This window comes from Mus pahari, chromosome 19, assembly GCF_900095145.1.
Source record: "Mus pahari chromosome 19, PAHARI_EIJ_v1.1, whole genome shotgun sequence".
Taxonomy (NCBI): domain Eukaryota; kingdom Metazoa; phylum Chordata; class Mammalia; order Rodentia; family Muridae; genus Mus; species Mus pahari.
The window spans coordinates 40,751,449-40,770,873 of NC_034608.1; the positions used below are offsets into that span (position 1 = coordinate 40,751,449).

At 47.7% G+C, this 19,425-nt stretch overlaps 1 protein-coding gene across 1 annotated transcript; it reads right to left on the bottom strand.

Moving 5' to 3' along the window:
- Positions 1-1,356: 1,356 nt before the first annotated feature.
- Positions 1,357-19,165, bottom strand: Ap3m2 (adaptor related protein complex 3 subunit mu 2). The gene is made up of 9 exons (XM_021219078.2): positions 19,064-19,165; positions 17,291-17,633; positions 13,669-13,840; positions 11,104-11,241; positions 7,044-7,129; positions 6,689-6,822; positions 4,907-5,114; positions 4,545-4,689; positions 1,357-3,439 (listed from the first exon to the last, which is right to left on the bottom strand). Exons 2-9 carry the CDS (start codon positions 17,561-17,563, stop codon positions 3,339-3,341), a joined length of 1,257 nt encoding a protein of 418 aa, XP_021074737.1. The 5' UTR covers positions 17,564-17,633; positions 19,064-19,165; the 3' UTR covers positions 1,357-3,338.
- Between the last annotated feature and the right edge of the window lie 260 nt (positions 19,166-19,425).

Here is a 19,425-nt window from a genome sequence, read left to right on the forward strand (position 1 = left end):
TTGGCTGTGTGAAGCAGTTGCAGTCTCTGGGACTGGAGTTACAGACGGATGTGAGATGCCATGTGGGTGCTGGGAATTGAACCCTGATCCTCTGGGAGAACAGCCGGTACCGCTGAGCCATCTCACCAGCCCCAAAACAGCTCTTAACAAGCACAACACACTTCCAGGTAGTGAACCGATGTCTCTTGGGGTGCACTGTGTGAAAGTTGACTCTGTATATACAGCTGCTGAGCACTGTACCAGCTGAGAGCTGGCCTGACTTTGGTAGTGTTCTTCTTACGTCGTCTCATCATCTGCCTCAGTACTTTGTAAATACGCTTCCTTCCTCACCCGTTGATTGGCTTAATAAAGATCTAACAGCCAATAGCTAGGCAGGAAAGGGAAGGCGGTACTTACGGGCTGAGAGAGGGTCTCTGGGAAGAGAGTCAGAGGCAGGGATTTGCCACCAGATAAGGAAATGGTTTTAGGTACCTTGTAGGTACCGAGAAAGTGGTTGGACAAACTGGGACGGAGAGAGCAGCGAAGAACTAATCACATGGTGGGTCGTGGGCTAGGATTGTAAGATTAAGTTGGATGAGCTACATGGGAGACAGCCCAAGCTAAAGGTCTAAGCTATACTAGAAATTAGTAAGTTCCTATGTCATTATTTAACCTCTGGCAGGTCCAGAAAGTCCCACTATAGATGTCTAGAAAATTGGTTTAGAGAGAATCGGTGACTATGCGTTGATGTTGACTGGCAGCATTAGACTCCACCTGGTGCTTGGAATGAGACTCGCTCTTTATAGGCTCATGTGTTTGGATTCTTGATCCCCAGTTGAAAAGGATTAGAAAGTGTGGCCTTATGGGAGGAGGTGTGTCACGGGGGGGGGGTGTGGACCCTGAGGTTCAAAAGCCCATGTCATTCCCACTCTGCTCTCTGCCCCCTGCTGGTGGGTCGAGTTGTGAGCTCCCATCTTGCCTTTGCTCCGCCATCGCGGACTCTAACCTGGTGGAACCGTAAGCCCAATGAAACACCTTTAATGAGTTGCCTTGGTGGAGGTGTTTTGTCCTAGCAATGGAAAAGTAAGATGCCCATCTCCCTCAGAAACATCTACAAGAGACACGTGGGACCTGGCAGCTCCGTTCCCTGCCCGTGTGGCACACAGGAAAGGGCTGGCATGGGCACCTGGGGCTTTAACGGCTTTGCCTTTTACAACCTGGGGAAACCATTAGATTCCTCTGGGCCTTAGCTGCCACTAACCTTACGAATAGCACCAAATGGCCTGTCTCCCAGGGCAGCTGGAGACTCACACTCTACCCACGGTTTTAGATGTTCCTACTTAGTGAAGGGTAGTTCTCAGTAACCAGACAGAGTCCCCAGGACTGGTAAAGCTTTATTAGGACTTTAATATGGACCACACACAGAGCGAGCAGCTATTGAGACGCCCTGCACAACCTCTGCTGACAATCACTGGGTGGGGCCAGCGAGGCTTGGCAGTACCCATGATGCCTAGGTCTGCCGATCCTATACTCTCAACACAGCCTCCTCCTGGAAAAAAAAAACAAGCTGTGCTCGAGGGGATAAATGAGCTGCACGTACTAACTTAAACACGCTCAGAGTCCGATATACATAGTTCCCCGTGACCCAAGAAAACTTGGAATCCCCCCACTCAGAGCCTGTGAAAGTGACCTGCAAAGTGTGTACCCTCCACAGCAGGGTATGGGACACTCGTCCAGATCCTGGTAGGAAACATCTGATTGTACACAGCACAGTTCAACCCCACAAGGAAACCACAAAGAAACTCTACTCGGCAGCAAAAACAAGTCCTGGCCGCAGCGAGATAACACTAGCCAAAAGACAGAAAAGAAGTAAGTGAAGCCCAAGTACTTAGAAATAGGACTATAGGGGAGAGCCGTGCAGACTGAAGGAAGTGGGTCTCCCTTCCCCTCCAGGCACAACACAGAGCGCAAGTTACTCCCTAAGCTGTAAATTAAAAACAACACGCCAGCCTTTTATGTATTCAGTAAAATGACTAATGGACACATTGAAACAGAATTAGAATACTCTGTGCTTCAGCTGCTATGGTTTAAACTGGGGACTACTCCTGGCCAACACAGCCTGCCCTCCTATGGTATTAATTTTATTCAGAGGTTCTAGACACTTTTTTTTTTTTTTTTTTTTGGTTGTAAGTGCAGACTGGGAGCAATCTGTCTGGGAGCTGTAGATGATAGATGTACAGACAATGGGAAGCAGCTTTGTGCACTCATGAATGTCCTCGGTGGGCTCACACTCACGCGGGGATTCTGATGGGACCTTCAGACAGGAAAAAGCAAGGCCCAGGGCCAGTCCGGCCTCACAAACGTCAATGGAGGTCAGGGAGCAGGGGCATGATCCACCGTGGGTGGCAAGTCCCCCACATCACCTCCACCACTATCCCTCATAAAACCTGCCTGTGCCGAGCACTGCTGTTTTGGGGGCGATCCCACTGAGGAGTCAGATAACCAGCAAAAGGCTGTACACTGCCCCAGCAGGTAACCTCCCCACCAAGACGACGGGCCAGCACAAACAGCCAGTGAGAATCTCAAGAGCCAGGCTGTGGCACCTTAGTCTCTAAAGGAAGCTGATCCCAGTGCCGTTTCACATCAAGCATGGACTTGAACTTTGAAAGTCCTGAACATGCAAATCCTCTCTACACGTGAGAGGGGTCAGAAAGAAACCACCCGCACTCGGCTCGTCCTAGCCCCACCAGGGAGATTCCGATCTTTGCTCGCCAACCCTTCACTATGGTATCTCTTCACGCCAGCCTCTCAGTGTTGTCCCCCGTTGAGCAGATCTGTCTTGCATTGTGGGTGGTACCAGGATGAACCAGGGCTCGCACAGGATCCAGGTCAGGGTTTGATCGACGAGGTACAACCCAGACCCACGAGGCAAATCTCAACTGCTCTTTCTTGGACTAACACCCACTTTTCTTCTGATCTTCTTTTTTGCCTTTCATATCTATCTTTAAAAAAAAAAATCAATAGAGACATCTTCCACTGGGTTTAGGTGACTGAAACCAAACATCACAGGCCAGTCTTTCTCCACAGCAACCGTGTTAAAAGTGGTGAAATGCAGTGACACGGGCCACTGCTCTCCAGGCCACACCTCGAAGACTCAGTCAGTGCTGCGCTGGGGTTGGCCGTGTTTTCCCCAATGAACCTTCTCTCCCTCCATCACTTATGTGACTGAAGACAGAGGACAAAAGGGAGTAGATGGAGCCTGGAGGGAACGGACCTAAGAAACAGGCTGACATTTTACTTTAGACAAGTAAGAAATGAAAAAGTGTCCGAGAGCTGCTCCTTCAGCAAGACATTCCCTTTCAGGTTCGGACTTGGAACTTGCCGGCTTTGGTCATGTATTTGATGCCCTTAAAGGGCTTGTACTTCTCTCCGTACATATCCAGACGGTTCACTTTGAGTCCTGGAGGGAGGGAGGGAGGGAGGGAGGGAGGAAGAGAGGGAGAAGAGGTGAGCATCTCCCAGGAGCAGCCAGCGGCCAGTTGTCTGGGTGTGTGTCAGTGCACACAGCAGGGTGTGTGGAAGACTGTCTTAACAAGCCTGTTCTGCCAGGCAGCAGGGCGGACAGCTCTGCGACCTCACTCTAGGCATTAACAGCAAAGGTTATGTCAGCAGGCGGGCTCTCCTGGGGGACAGGGCAGAGAGGCAGGCACGGACTGCAGTGAGGGTGAGACAAAATAACGCAGCATTTTGCCTCAAGTTGTTCTACTGACTGAATGATGACGGCATTCATGAGTAATGAAAGGGAATGAATGGATCGATGAGGGCTTCCTAGACACTCTTGCCCAGCTGACCGAAAATGAGTTTGCCGATAGCTTTAGGGCCCATTAAGAGGTTCAGGAGAAAGAGCCTATCACTTAACTTAATCATCTAAGTTAGAGTCTTTCAGTAAAGAGAGACAAGAATGTTCTCTAGAGAGAAAGCACATTTCTTTCTAAGGCTTTCAGAAGGCCGTTTGAAAAGTTAAACAAGAATAAAAAGTGTTTTAGGAGATGCCAGGTCTAACAAGTACCCGTAAACCACCCATTATTATTATTTATAAGGAAGTTTCTATTATTAACTTTCCTAAGTGTAGACAAACTGGGGAAGACTGGCAGTCTCTAAAGACGGTGCCAGGGAACAGTGGGTCGGCTGAAGCTGGGGCAGGGGGGACTTGTTTCTCCCCATTCCTGGTGAAGAATGGAGAAGTACCCCAATACTGAAAACCTAGGGCAGCTCAAACTGACAGCTCTCCATGATCCAACAATGGCCTGTGGAGGCCTCTGTCAGCTCATTTCTCATTGGTGTCCCAGACATTTTGACTCGGGGTCTTTACGGGAGCTTCTAGATAGTCTGTACACTTCTACTGGGAAGGATCTTCCTAATGATTGATTCTGTATTGGGTAATAAAGCCAGACTCAATACGCCCATCCTCGGATAGCCCCGGGAAGAGACAACACTGACGTCTGCCCCTGGCAGTAGGAAGCCATTTCCACTCCTTTCCAAACCACCCAAGATGTGCCACTCACCGGAAATGGCCAGCTGCTGGATCTTAAACTGCAGGTTAATCGTAGGGTTCTCGTCTGGTTTAGAAGCTCCGACCTGGAGACCCATCGTCCCCTTCAAACTTGGCAGCTTCTGTGGGTTGATTTTTCCCACATCCCACGACAGCATCTTGGCAGGAAACACACAGAAAGGGTGTCCCCACACGGCCACAGTGGCATCTTCATCTGGGCTCAGAGCTACAACCTAAAGGCATATGTCTGCATTCCACACTATAAGCCGCCTCTGACGGGAGGAAGGGGCTCCACAGAGAACCTTCTGTCAGAAATATTTGCCTTCCACCATGTGCAGCCTGTGTCGAGGGCGATTCAAATGCCCTCTCCCCTACCTTTGTCACAGGGTCGAACGTGTGTGTCCCCTGAGATGGAGTGAGGCTCATATTCAGGACTCCTTTGGGCATCTGGCTGGTGACAATCACACCCTCTATGGTCTTCCCCATGGTCTGCTTGGGTCCCACTGTGATTTCAAAGCGTCCAAGTGAACTGCTGTCCCGGAAACTGATGCTATGTTTGACATAGACTGGAATGGCAACGAGGCTGCGAAAGAGACAAAATACCCTCTTCAAAAAGGAAACACCAGCTGGGTGGTGGGGGCGCACGCCTTTAATCCCAGAACTTGGGGGGCAGAGGCAGGCGGATTTCTGAGTTCGAGGCCAGCCTGGTCTACAAAAGTGAGTTCCAGGGCTACACAGAGAAACCCTGTCTTGAAAAACAAACAAACAAAACACAAAACAACAACAACAACAACAAAAACAAAAGAAAAGAAAAAGAAAGGAAGGAAACACCAGGGGCTGGAGGGATGGCTCAGCAGTTAGGACCACCTGCTGTTCTGACAAAGGGCCCCCGGGGCTCCAGTTCCAGTGGATCAAACACCCTCTTCTGACCTCTGCAAGCACCAGGCATGCATGTGGCACACATACATACACATAAGCAGAGCACCCATACCCATAAAATAAAATAAAATAAAATAAAATAAAATAAAATAAAATAAAATAAATCTAAAACAAATTGGGGAAAAGAGAACACCCTGTGTGGGCCGGAGAGGTAGTGCATCAGTTAGAGCATCAGTTAGTGTATCAGTTAGGGCATCAGTTAGAGCATCAGTTAGAGCATCAGTTAGAGCATCAGTTAGAAGCTCTTGCTGCTCTTGCACAGGGCTGAGGTTCGATTCCCAGCACCCGCATGGAAGCACACAAGAATCCCAGTTCTAGGGGATCTGACACTCTCTTCTGACCTCCACAGCAACCAGTGATGTATGCAGCGCATATACATACATGCAGCCAAACATTTATATACAGATAGCAGGTAAAGAAACCTTTAAAAAATAAAACACCCCCCTTTACTATTCTCGATAGATTTTCTCATTTATTTAAGATTATTTTAATTTTTAAATGTATTGTGTGTGTGTGTGTGTGTGAGAGAGAGAGAGTGAAGAGAGAGAAGTATACATGAATACTGATGTCCTTCTGCTTCTCTGAGATTGAATAACTTGCCTGTTCATATCTATAAGGAGAGGTTTGAGTTGGGGTGATTGGATCCAGGCACACAGGCTCGAGTCACCAGGGAGGAGAGATTGGCCCTGAGTCTTTAGCATCCCAACACCACTCAGTCTCCATCTACTGCAAATCAGAACTCCCTAATAAGGAAGCATGTGAGACCAAATTCACTGCATTGGAGTCTTTCAAAGCATGATGAAGTGCTTTATGGAGGTCAAGGATACACTGATATTCTAAGGAAAACATTCTTCTTTTTAAGGTAGCAACAATGTAACAGCAGCTGCTGTGCTGAAAGCTCACACCTGTGGGCCCAGGAGGGATGCTGTAAGTTCAAAGACAGCCTAAGCTGGCTTTGACAGACTCAGCAGACACCACCATGAAAGCAGTACCGACAGCCTCAGTGACCACTCTGTGAAGCAAGGTCCTCACAGCAAGAAACTCGCTATCCCCAGAAAAGTTACAGACAGGGAGGGGGAAAGCAGCTCACTGCACTGGCACAGGTAGCGACCTAAGGAGCTGGAACCTGAACCAGGTAAATGGAGCCAGGGAGCCCAAGGCTGATCCCTACAGACAGAGCTTCCACAGACACGGACTCTGCTCCTGGCGGCTGCTTACTTCTGTGCACTGACGTGGTAGGCGAGCAGGCGGAAGTTGCCATCAGGAGGGATGAAGGAGAGGATGCGCTCAGATTCCCAGCGCTTGAAACGGACACAGGGGTGGAAGCTAACATCGTCCAGCAACCTGGGGTTCTGCAGAGCCAGGCAGGGAGAACAAAAAGTGGGGGTAAGCTCCCGGGTTTCCTTTGAGAAGCAACGCAGGTGACACTTTCACTAAGCACATACACGCGTCCAAAGCCCGGCGTAGGCTTCATGGCCACCATGAAGACTGCTTGTGCTAGCTCATTCTCATTTTTTTCCAGAAATACCTCCTTTCCCACGCCAAAAAGGTGAGCAATGGCTCTGGATATTACCATGAAGGACAGAGTGAGATCCGGCATCCCGGTCAGCTTAACACAGGCATCAATCACCCCTTGGATCTCAGCGGTGACTGTGGAACCTAAGAGGAAAAAGAAGAGAACCTCTGGGGACCACAGCTCATCCAGCTGCTCTCCCCTCTGACCTGCCTGCCTCCCTCCCTCCCTCTCTCTCTTTCTCCCTCCTGCCCACCACTCTTCTAACCATTTATCCATCCATCTATCGTCCCAAGCTCAAGTCTACGAACTCCAACGGAAGCATGGAGACAGAGGCCGTGAGAGATGTTCTAGAAGGGTCCTCCATGGAGTGCCAGTCACAGAACTTAACTAGTTGTTGAGGGGATTTGTTCAAATAAGCTGACCTCTAGGAGCTCAGCTGCTAGAGGCTGTGGTCCTTACCCTACAGGTCTCTGTCCACACATCTTCAGACTTCTCCCTCTACAAGCAATCCCCCCTCCTCCTCCCTCTCCCTCTTCTTTCTCTTCTCTCCCTCCCTCTCCTCCTCTCTCCTTCTCCCTCCCCCTCCATCTCCCTTCCCCTCCCTCCCTCCCTCTTCATTCCTCTCCCTCCTTCTTCCTCCCCTCCCTCCTTCCCCCTCCCCCTCTTCTTCCCTCCCTCTTCCTCCCTCTCCCTGCCCTCCCTTCCTCTCCCTCCATCTCTCGCCCCTCCCTCTACCACTCCTCCTCTCTTCTTCCCCTCACTCTCCCTCCCCTCCCTCTCCTTCCCCTCCCTCCTCCTCCTCCTCCTCCCCCTCCCCCTCTCCCTCTTTTTCTTAGTCTTCCCTTCCATTCTCAGTTTCTCTTCTGCCACACAAGCAGGTCTCTCTGCATGTTCTAGTAGCCACCATGCACTCAGGCCAAACCCCTCTTATTTTCCCCACTCTCCTTAGCCTTCCCCAAGGCTTCAGTCTCCACCACACCCAGTTATCTGCATTGTGTTTCTCTTTTTAACTGGGAAAAAGATTGTTTTCACATGATATAGTCTAATGATGTTCCCCCCAACTCCTCCCAGATTCTGTCTACCTCCCTACTCACCTAACTCTATGCCCCTCTTTCTTCACTCAAAAAACAATCCAAACACAAACAGAAAAAACCCCACATAAAACACAAAATTGGAAACCAAAAGATGCAAGCAGAAGTCCAACAAAACACGCTCCCCCCAAAACATGCCCAAACAAAGCTGTAAGAGGCAGAACATCAACACAAACACCACTGAACTCATTTTGCATCAGCCATCTACTGCTGGGCACAGAACCGCCCTGAGTGTGGTTACTGTGCCCAGTGAGACCCCATGGTCTACTGCTGGGCACAGAGCCGCCCTGAGTGTGGTTACTGTGCCCAGTGAGACCCCATGGGAGAAGTCTTATTTTTCCTTTGCAAGTGGTGGTCAATTGTAGGCAGCTTTGGTTAGGGGCGGGAGCCTGTGTCTCCATGTCAGTCCCAGGACCCTGTCTGGCTTGCACCTGTGCAGGCTCTGTGATACACTGCATTTCAAGTTCAGCCTTACTCCTGACCAGGGGATGACTCTCCAGGTGTCACCAGTGTTGCCAACAGTAGATTTGCTCTGACTCCCTGATGGCCCCACCTGTAGTTTAAGGTGGTACTATATCCATCCAGGTGCCTCAGCCAGGTATACATGGCCCACTCTCACCCCTTCTCTCCCCATGCCTACCTAAATACTATTTTTTGTAGGTCAGGCTGGTCTCAAACTTGCTCCTTCTGCCTCAACCTCCTAGTGCTGGGAGAGCCAGCTTTGGTCTGTGAACCAACTCCTCATTTTCTGGGGATATTTATCTACTATGGACACCTAAACTTTGAGTAGGAACTTCAGTCACAACCTCCTAATGGTGTCCCTGCCTCCAGCCCACCCCACTGTAGAACAGTCTCTCACTGTAACGAGATGGGCTGTGGTGGTTTTAACACGCTTGGCCCAGGGAGTGGCGCTTTTGGGAGGTGTGGTTTTGTTGGAGTAGGTGTGGGCTTGTTGGAGGAAGTGTGTCAGTCACTGTGGGGATGGGCTTTGAGATCCTCCTCCTACCCACATGGGAAACAGTCTTCTATTTGACTTCAGAACAAGATGTAGAACTCTCAGCTCCCCAAGCCCCATGTCTGCCTGGATGCTGCCATGCTTCCTGCCTTGATGATAATTGACTGAACCTGTAAGCCATCCCCAATTAAATGTCGTCCTTATAAGAGTTGCCTTGGTCATAGTGTCTGTTCACAGCAATGGAAACCTTAACTAAGACACTGGCCATTGATTGGTTTGTTTGTTTGTTAGGACAGAGCATCACTACAGAGCTATGACTAGCCTGGAACTTACAATATAGACTAGGCTGGCCTTGCATTGACTGAGATCCACCTGCCTCTGCTTCCTCAGAGTGCTGGAGTTAGAGGTGTGTACCACCAACCCTGACACAAATTGCTACTACAATAAAAAAAAAAGGTTTAAGATATTTTTCCTGTATTTTTATTCTATGGTTATGGGGTATTGCCTGCTTGTATGTTTGTGCACCACCTGTGTGCAGTGCCGATGGAGGCCAGGAGAGGGCGTCAGATCCCCTGGTACTGGAGTTCTAGGCAGATGAAAGCCAGCCTGTGGGTACTGGGAATTGAACCCAGCAGAGATACAACCAGGACTCCTAACTACTGAGCCATCTCTCTAGGGTCAATTAAAAAAAAATTTAACGGTGATATAAAATATCAAAATGTAAAAACCTGGGGCTGGAGAGATGGCTCAGCAGTTGAGAGCACTGACTGCTCTTCTGGAGGTCCTGAGTTCCATTCCCAGCAACGACATGGTGGCTCACAACCACCCATAATGAGATCTGACGCCCTCTTCTGGTGTGTCTGAAGGCAGCTACAGTGTACTCACATATAATAAGTAAATAAATCTTTTTAAAAATGTAAAATCCTTATAGCTTAGTGAATTTTAAGCACATACACATATACTTAAGTATGAGCCACATCACATGTGGAGGGAACTTTCTAACACGAGAACAAGACCCCTCCCTCTCCTTCCTAATGGCATCCCCTTAACTCTGACTTCTACGACCTCTAGTTGCATCTGCTTTCAAGTTTCACTAAATGCAACTCACTGTTTACCATAACACACATCTGACTGTTTCCCCAACAGTCTAAGAGACACTCACGTTGATGGATGGACCAATTATTCTTTTTTTTTTTTTTTCCACTACTGTATAGTACTCCACTGGATGGCTATATCAAAGCTTATTGATCATTTTCTTTGCTCATGGTCAGTCAGGGTATCTCTCATTTGTGTTAATATAAAAAAACAAAAACAAAAACAAAAACAAAAAAAACCCAACTGTATTGCTGGCCCAGTTTTGAAGTTTCACCATTTCCTTTTCTTCGCAGGCCCCTCGCTCCCGGAACATTGCAGGTGGTGTTTAGTCGGTTTACTCTGCTGACCGCACAAGGCTGAGCCTGTGTGTGTGTGTGTGTGTGTGTGTGTGTGTGTGTGTGTGTGTCTGCACCATCACCTGGACCACCTTCCATCCGCTGTGCTAGGAGCAAGGTTCCAACAGCAGTCAGTGGGTGGGTGGGTAAGCACCCGAATAGGAAGCGCTCCCATGCCCTCAGGACTTCTGTTTACTTAACTGAAGCAAACAGGAAGGAGCCTTGTCATTCCAACTCCAGTTCTGCCTCCAGACCTGAGAAGCCAATACTGTCAAATGGGACACCTAACCAGTGACAGCGCCCCTTGTACTGCCCTCTCTCCCCCATTTCTTTCATCATTTCCTGAAACAGGGTCTGGCAGCAAAGCCCCAGATGGCCCGGAAATCTCGATCCTCCTGCCTCAACCAGGTGACGGTACGCACTGCCAACCTTGGCCTTGTTACTCTTCGCCCCCTTCCTCACCCACAATCCCCAACCCCGCTACTCCTGTTTCTCATTCAAGAGAAGTCCCACAAAGGGCTTCTTATGAGAGACCTGCAAAGGGCGTCCTGTGAGAGACCCGCCTGCATCATCACGGCTGTATCATCGTGCGCACTCGGAAGGCGGCCTCCCTTGGCACTTGGCGCCTGCGCAGCGCCTACCTGATTTGTCGATGATGGCGTCTATCTCTTCCACCACATCGAAATAGGCCTCGTTGTTGGTATATTTCACCCCTGTCCGTCGCCAAGGCACCACCGACAGCTGCCCCGTTGGAAGCTGGTCCCCCACATTGGTGCTTCCTGGGACAATTAATACTGGTCAACTAGAATCGAATTGGTACTTTGATGCGAATTCACATCGAAAAACCTGAGGATATTCCCCTACACATTTCCATGTCCTTGCTACTCGCGCGACACCATATGGAAGATCAGCCTTCCCCTTCTCCTATGTAGGACAGCCTGGTCTATTTTTAAAAGCTATTGTCGCCATCTGGTCTGCTGCCTGCAGCAAAGGTTGGAGGGAGAGCCACCCGAGGAGTGGATATCATATTCTGGTTTTGAGAGAAACGAGGACTGGGAGGGGGGGTTATCTCAAATTCCACAACAGCTTAGATAATGTTCTGTGTTTCTGTAGGGCTGGGCACCTACACACGGACACAGCGCCATCATTAGTGAAACACCATTCTAATTTAAGGCTGGTCCTCATCATCGGGATCTGTGTCATTCCCTGCACTGAACAAAAGAAGACTGCAGCCAGACCCCGCCCTATCGCTGCAGCTGTGCACTGGTTCCTCGCTACCCCATACCACAGACATCAAAGCTTATTTTAGAGTGAACTGATGACTGTAACTAATTTAAATCCTTCCCTCTTCCCACTGCCTGCATCTTTTTACTCTAAAGAAAGGATCCCTAAATGCATGTACAGTCAGCATATGTATAGAACATTACAGCTTTTCAAAAATGGGGGTCTTGGGGGAGACTGTTCTATAGCTGAGTGAGATGGAGACCCTAAAACTTTATAACAAAGCTCTCACAAAAGTTTTAAGGTTTAAACTGAACTCAGAATGCTGCAAAAACATAATTGGGCTAGTACTGGTTTGTTTGTTTGTTGTTGTTGCTGTTTTAATCATTAAAACAGCATTGCATGTATCTGGTACACGTATCTGGCACATGTAGCTGGTACATTGCATTTTCTCTCAGTCTCCTTTTTTAAAAAAATTGAATATTTGTCTTGTCGCTTCCAAGGTGGTAACTCTTGAGTTTCTGTCTCACACGCCACATGAACTTATGCCTCTTGATGGATGATAGAGCAAATCTAATCCTTCTGTAATCCCTTTACAAAACTGTCCTGTTCCTCTCCACAGTTGTATTTCCCCCAAAATTAGTTTGTCTAATTCTCTGAAACCCATTTACATTATAACTAAATTAAAATACTTTGCACGGCATGGCAAGGGCTACAACAAGGCTAAGCACTCTCAAGGGAGTGCTCTCAAGGCAGAGCCTGCATACTAGCTGGCACTGCCAATACAGAGGGCTACGGAGCCAATCAGAGGGATTTCTCAAGTCAGTGTTGAAAGACACAAAAATATCTCAATACAGAAACAAACAAAGGACACAGAATAGTGACTTGCAACAGAGGGAAAACACACTCCCATAGGTTCGAAACCTTGCTGGTAACAAGACTACGTGAAATGAAATACACAGCAGCCCTCAGAACTTAGCAGGGTTGGTGACAGTGGATCAGTTCTTTAACAGAAAGCAAAAATTGCCAGGAGTTTTCGGGCCTGGTGTGTTGGTGTCTCTCAAACCCCTCAGCCTGGCCTTTCCTTTTCCAGAACTGAACAGACAAGACTCAAACACAAGAATCCTATGTTTTGAAAGGATTAGAAAAAAATCAGGAACATCATAGACAGGAGCTGGACAAACAAGCCGGGGTCCATCAAACATAGAAAAACACTAACCATTAACAATGACGCCAGTAGATCACAGTTAGATGCTCATAAAACATTGATAAGAGCCATGATTTTGAAAAATATGCATGCTATTATTTATAAGTATTGTATCTGGGTGCAGGAGAGATGGCTCATCGGTGAAGAGCACGGGCTGCTCTTCCAGAGGTCAGGGGTTCAACTCTCAGCACCCACTTGGCAGCTCACAGCTGTCTGCAACTCCAGTTCCAGGGAACTAGATATCCTCTTCTGGCCCCCTCAGGGAACGAGGCACACACGGTGCTCAAACACATGCAGGCAAATGCCAATATTACATAAAATAAAATTTAAATAAGAATATATTCTATCTACACATCATTCACCTGTTTAAAAGAAATAAATTTATACACATACTATATATGTATATAATATTAAAAAAGAGTAGCTAAATTTGGAGATTTTCATGGGTTTCTGAAGTTTCTATACTAATCATATTTTCCCCTTTAACTGGAAGAAAATCCTGTTAAATAAGTTGTTTTATTTTTTTCCCTTCAGAGTTGAGAGTATATGCTACAACAGGTGTTATGCCACTAGGTGCTACATAAAATTGAAGTACAATTATAATTATAATTAAATAATAATTATAATTTCCACATACAATTATAATTTCAGGCTAGATCCCCAGCACATGAAAGATAAGATGAGATTCGCAAGAACTCAGAGATGCCAGGGGTTGGGGAGCCTGGGCTTCCACCATACCGCCCCACCCCCAAGCCCCCAACCCCTACCCCGTGCACACCTGTGATGGTGTTGACCACTGTCCGGAGAATGGTGGGAGGCTTTATCAGTTCTTTGAGGATGTTTGACTCCGTAGCCAAGGGGAAGCCATTGTCCAGCATCTCTTCCAACACCTCATAGACCACCACCACATTGTCTTTGATCACTGGCTCGGAACAGACTCCAAAATAGTCCTGATGAAGACATAAGAAGTGTATTTATCACCCAGACTGCGGGAAGAGGTAAAACAATACTCGTGACAGGAAGGACTTGCCTGACCGTGGTGTTTAACCAGTGTGGGTCCAGGACATTCACTCAGGGGAACAGGGTAGGGCCTCCATTCTCCTGGGTGGCCTGGCTTAGGTGAACAACCAGGACTGGCATCTGGTACCTGTGCTGTCAGTAACCAGAGGAAGTCAAGCTCTTTGGTTTGATTTCCTCGACTTGATAAAAAATGTAACGGCTTAGATACGCACCTATACAAAAACATATAAGCTGTGCAAAGTTGTAATAACTGACATGACATAGAATTGTATAGAAAACCTTTTAACCTTCTGTGTGTACTTTCTTTGAAGTTCACTCAGGAAAGGAGGAAATGGAGAGAGAAACTAGTCCAGCAGAGCTCCCTTTAGAGCATCCCTGAGGTTGGGATTCCCAAAAGTCTATCATTTATTTACTTAATGGGCTAACCACACACCGAATGAATGTATCCAGGGCGTTGGGGAAGCACGGAAAACCTAGATCACACTCTTCTCATTCTCTCTCCCTTTCCAGAGCTCTGGATCAAACCCGGGGTCTCTTAGGTTGTAATCTTAAGTGTCACTTGTTAACTATTTGGGGTCCTGATTTAATGGCATATCGGGGCAACACTATGCGGGGCAACACTATGTGGGTATGTAAGCATGTTGTGCAAACTAAACACGGTTAAGACGACAACAGTGACCAGCGTATGTTTCTAAAGTGTCAGGCCTGGCTCTTACAGGGCCTCCAAGAGGGCGACACGAATCACTGAATGGGGGAAGCACACGCCGAGAAATCCTTCTTTCCTCGGGACGGTGCTGACTGCTGAGCTGAAGCTGGCCTCCTAGCTCTTCTACCTAAAGACATTAGGCAAGCCTGTACTTCATTCTTTCCTCTCCAGGTCACGCTCCCGAGGGCTCTTCACTGCTCTGGCAATGGATGGGCCTCAGAGAATGTCATTACCTGGCCCTTAAACTTCAATCTATGAGATGTAGCCTAAACTACATCAATGAGAACCCAAGGTAAACTCAAGATAAATTTTAGGAATATATTCGAAAGAGAGAGAGGAGAGAGAGAGAGAGAGAGAGAGAGAGAGAGAGCATAACTGAAGGAAAATACCATGTTTCTTTCCCAACAGTGATCTTATATGAAAAATAAGTACTCATCTCAGGAGGATCTAAAAACCAAACACAACGTAGAAGGAGCCCTTCAATGCAAGGTGCTACACAAAAGCAGTTAGCAATTCTGCCACCGGGACTCCGTTGCCTTTAGGAACTAGGAACAGATATTGCAAGAGGAGAAACACTAAGTGAGGTGCGACGCTCCACGCCGGCCCACGTTCCCCTGCAGCTTCCAAACAGAACCCGGCTCCACTTCCCCGGACTCCCTCTCCTCTGTGGTTTATAATTTTGTTGCTGTTCATTTGTGTGTGTGTGTGTGCGTGTGCGTGTGCGTGTGTGTGTGTGTGTGTACAGGTATTTTTAAGTCTGCCCTGTCTGTTTGTCAGCACATGTTCACGGAGTGTCCACAGAGGCCAGAAGAGGGCAGCAAATCACCTGGAACTGAAGCTACAGAGCGTTGTGAGCCACTAGGTCGGGGCTGGAAATGGAGCCTGGGTTCTGAAGAGCAGCTAGTGTTTTTTAACTGATGAGCCCCATCTCTGTGATTTTAAACAGATACCCCCCCCCTCTCACACACACACACACACATACACACACTTCCTGGCTTGCAGAAAGTTACACAGTAATTGGTATGGCAATAGACTGCTAAGTGGTGTATGGGTAAAGTACTTAGAGATCACAGCAGGGCCCATGGAAAGTAGCTTAACAACTTAACTACTGGATTCTTCTGTCTGCTCCATATTCTGGGCTAGAAACAGTTGGCTTTTCACGGTGCACAGTTATTGGCATGCAGCGTGACGACTGGAATTCCAGAATAGTATTTTGAGATTAAAATATGCTTTGATTCTCTTGCCGTGAAAATCGTCCTGCTTGCGTGATGCGGGGGTGAGCACCGTGGAGAGAACGAACTTGCTCCCACTGGATCATTCAGGCTCCTCCCCTTTCCTGACCCCATAGCCCTTATACACATGTGGCTAACTCCAGACCTCACATGACAGGCAAGTTAAACCAAAGATCCCTTCTAATCTATCATCCACATAATGCAAACAGCCACAGCCAGTAAAGCTGGGTGATTATCAGGACAAGGACTGTATGGACCCAGAATCTGTGCTTACACTGTGCTCCCATGTTGGGATAACTCACCTCCCTCTCCCTGGTTCCCGCAGAGCAGCGCGCTCAACCTTCCTTTAATATAATTCCCTCATGCTGTGGTGACCCGCCCCAACATAAAATTATTTTCATTGCTACTACATAACTATAATTTTTCTACTGTTATGTATCATAATGTAAATATCTAATATACAATTCCTGTGAAAGGGTTATTTAATCCCTAATGGTGTTTCGACCCACAGGTTGAGAACCACTGTCTTAGAGCGACAAATCAAAATGTAAACTACAACATACCTCACGGTCTCCCAAGAACAGAAAACCGTGACAGGAACTCACATTAGCACATATGCTACGTGTACACAACTCATTCAGAATGAAGGCTGAACCCTTCATTCTGAACCCAGTGACCCCTGCCCCGAGCAGCCCAAAGAAGCACCTCTTAGCTTCTCCTCTTTGTTCTTTTAGAAAACTTTACACTTGTTGTTTTTGGACACAGCGCAAAGCAATATAGCTAACAACCGCTAGCATAAACTTCACAGTACTAAAATAAAAACCTCACAGGGTGGTGGTGACCCACACCTTTCATCCCAGCACTTCAGAGGTAGAGGCAAGTAGATCTCTGTGAATTTGAGGCTAGACTGGTCTACAGAGTGAGTTCCAGGATAGCCAGGGCTACACAGAGAAACTCTGTCTGGAAAACCAAAAAAAAAAAAAGTGTGTGTGTGTGTGTGTGTGTGTGTGTGTGTGTGTGTGTATCTATCTCTCCGTCCGTCCATCCATCCATAAGACCATGCACTCATGTGTAATGGGTGGCTCTCTCATGTAAGAGACTTCAGAGCATTCAATTGGTTCTTTTGAATGCAGCCAACTAAGAAAATAGGAAAAAACTTAGACAGGATATGAGTTATGCTCAGTTTTGATTCTTAAAAGATGCTCTAAACCCAAGCTAAACACAATGGAGACAGTACTATAAAAATATGTTTGCAAGATGGCATGGCAGCTTATGCCTATAATCCCAGCGCCTAGAAGGCTGAGGCAGGAGGACAGCTGCAAATACGAGTTCAGTCTGGGCTACACAGCTCAGGCTAGCCTGGGCTACAGAATGAGAGCCCACCAAAGGTTTGGTTCTTGTATGGCTTATATACATTTCTATACACTCTCACACTTACAAACCTGAAATGTATCGACTACTCGGTGAAGGAATTCAATGACAAACAGAGGGGGGACCTCTGTCTGGATCACGGCCACAAAGAAGATCTTGTGTCGGTAAACGCTCAAGAGGTAGTGATGAGGGGTGGGGATGACCGGAGGCACATTTTCTGCCTCGGTAGCTCTCTCTTGGGCCTCGAAAAAGTAATCGCAGACAGAGCGGCTGACCACGCTTTTCCAGTGTTTCTCCAGGAAAATATCTCCGGAAGAGTTGATCAAGAAAAGACTGTGAATCATGGTGGAGAGGCCGGCAAGAGAGGTATGCTCGTTCAGTCTGCGAGCCTCTGGATTCAGCTAGTTTTCAACCCTAAAAACAAAAGAGGCTGGATTCATTTTCACTGAATTAAAACACCCTTATTTTCCAGCGGTTCAAGACCCGCCCAAGTCCTCTTCCCATTGGTGCACTCAACTTTTTGATATTGCAACGTGACACCGTCCTGTCACCCACAAAAACATTCTCAGGAACCATACAAGATACAAAACAAGATGGGAAAGTAAATCTCCCCATGACTTAAGGAAGTTTGCCATTTCGTGTTGGGCGACATTCCTAGCTGTCCTGGGTCACATGTGGCCTGCAGGTCACCGACTGGACATACCTGCTACTACTACATGAGCCCTAAGGATTCTTCCCTTGAAGTCCCAAGAATAATTAGCAGCCATCTTGCTTGTCAGTTGTACATTTTCAGTTTCTCTTTATCATTGCCTGAGTTATAGCCACTTAAAACACTAGTTTCAGGCTTGTGAGATGGCTCAGCAGGTATGGCTTGCTAATGATCCTAACCTAACAGTGGGATTCAGTTCATTGGGACCCATAACATGTGAGAAGAGAAGTGACTACCTGTTGTTCACACGGGCACACACAAATACACTTAATTTTCTTTTAACTACGACTTTGCCAGGCACTTGGGAGGCTAAGATGGGAGGATCACAAGTTTGAGATGAGCCTGGGTTATGTAATAGTCGAAATAAACAAAGATAGCAGGCATTACTTAAATGGGTAGTGAGCATTTGAAAAGAGGCTGATATGACATATACTGTAAGATAAACAAGAAATTGGACAGCTTCGGTTGGGAAAAAGGACATAATTTTAAATATCTTACCATTTATCTAATACTGGTAATATGTTTGGGTTAAATGAAATATATTAAAATTTAACTTAGCGTTAGCCTACCATGGTTCCTATTCGAAACAGTATACGTGATGTGCTTTCTACTTCTTCTGAGCAGAGTCGGCCCCTGGAATCTTTGCCACTGTGAATCTTTTCTCATTCACTAAGGACCTATTCTCTGAATTATCTGTGCACAAAGCATTTCGTTGGATGCTTTAAAAAAAAAAATCTCTGGAGACACCCTAGTTTGTCAACAGTGACATCTCCAGGATGAGGCAGCTGTGCTGCACCCAGGGGTGGCCTAGAAGCGAACTGACGTGAGCTAGCACAACTGGTCACATTTCTAAGACCTGTTTTCCTAGTGCCCCAGGAGGGAGTCCAGATCGCAGGCTGCCAAGACAGCCATGGACAGGTTGCAGCCCAGCAGCCTGGAAGCCTAGGGTACTGGAGGCCCTATGGGCCTAGGGGCTCCAGTCTGAAAACAGTCCAGAAGCAGGGACCCTGGTCCCAGGACTGGGCACCTGCATTGCCATGGCAACGGTATTTGTAGCCCGCGATTCCTCCCGTACCTCTCCCAGGCGACGCCCAACGCAGCCCTTCCCATCCGCGCGCGCCCAGCCCAACCCTACCAGCTTCGACCAGGACTCAGGCTCCGTTCCGGCTCCGCAGCTCAGTGGCGCTGCGCAGTGCTCCTTGCACGAAGGCTCCGCCCCCTCCTCACCGCTCGCACGTTGATTGGCCAGCCGCTCCCCGGCTGCTGCTCCTGCGCTCTGATTGATCGCCGTGCCCTTGCTAGGCTCTAGCATCCGATTGGTCTCTATTGAAGGTCCGGTAACCTTCAATTGGTGTAGCTCTGAGACTCCAAGCCCCGATTGGAGGATGAAGACAGTCGGTCATCCAGTCACAAAGGGCCTCCAGGGAGCTAGAAAGTGACCGGAAAGGTAAAATGATTCCCGGGATGCTACTAGTTTAGTGCATCACAGATAACCAA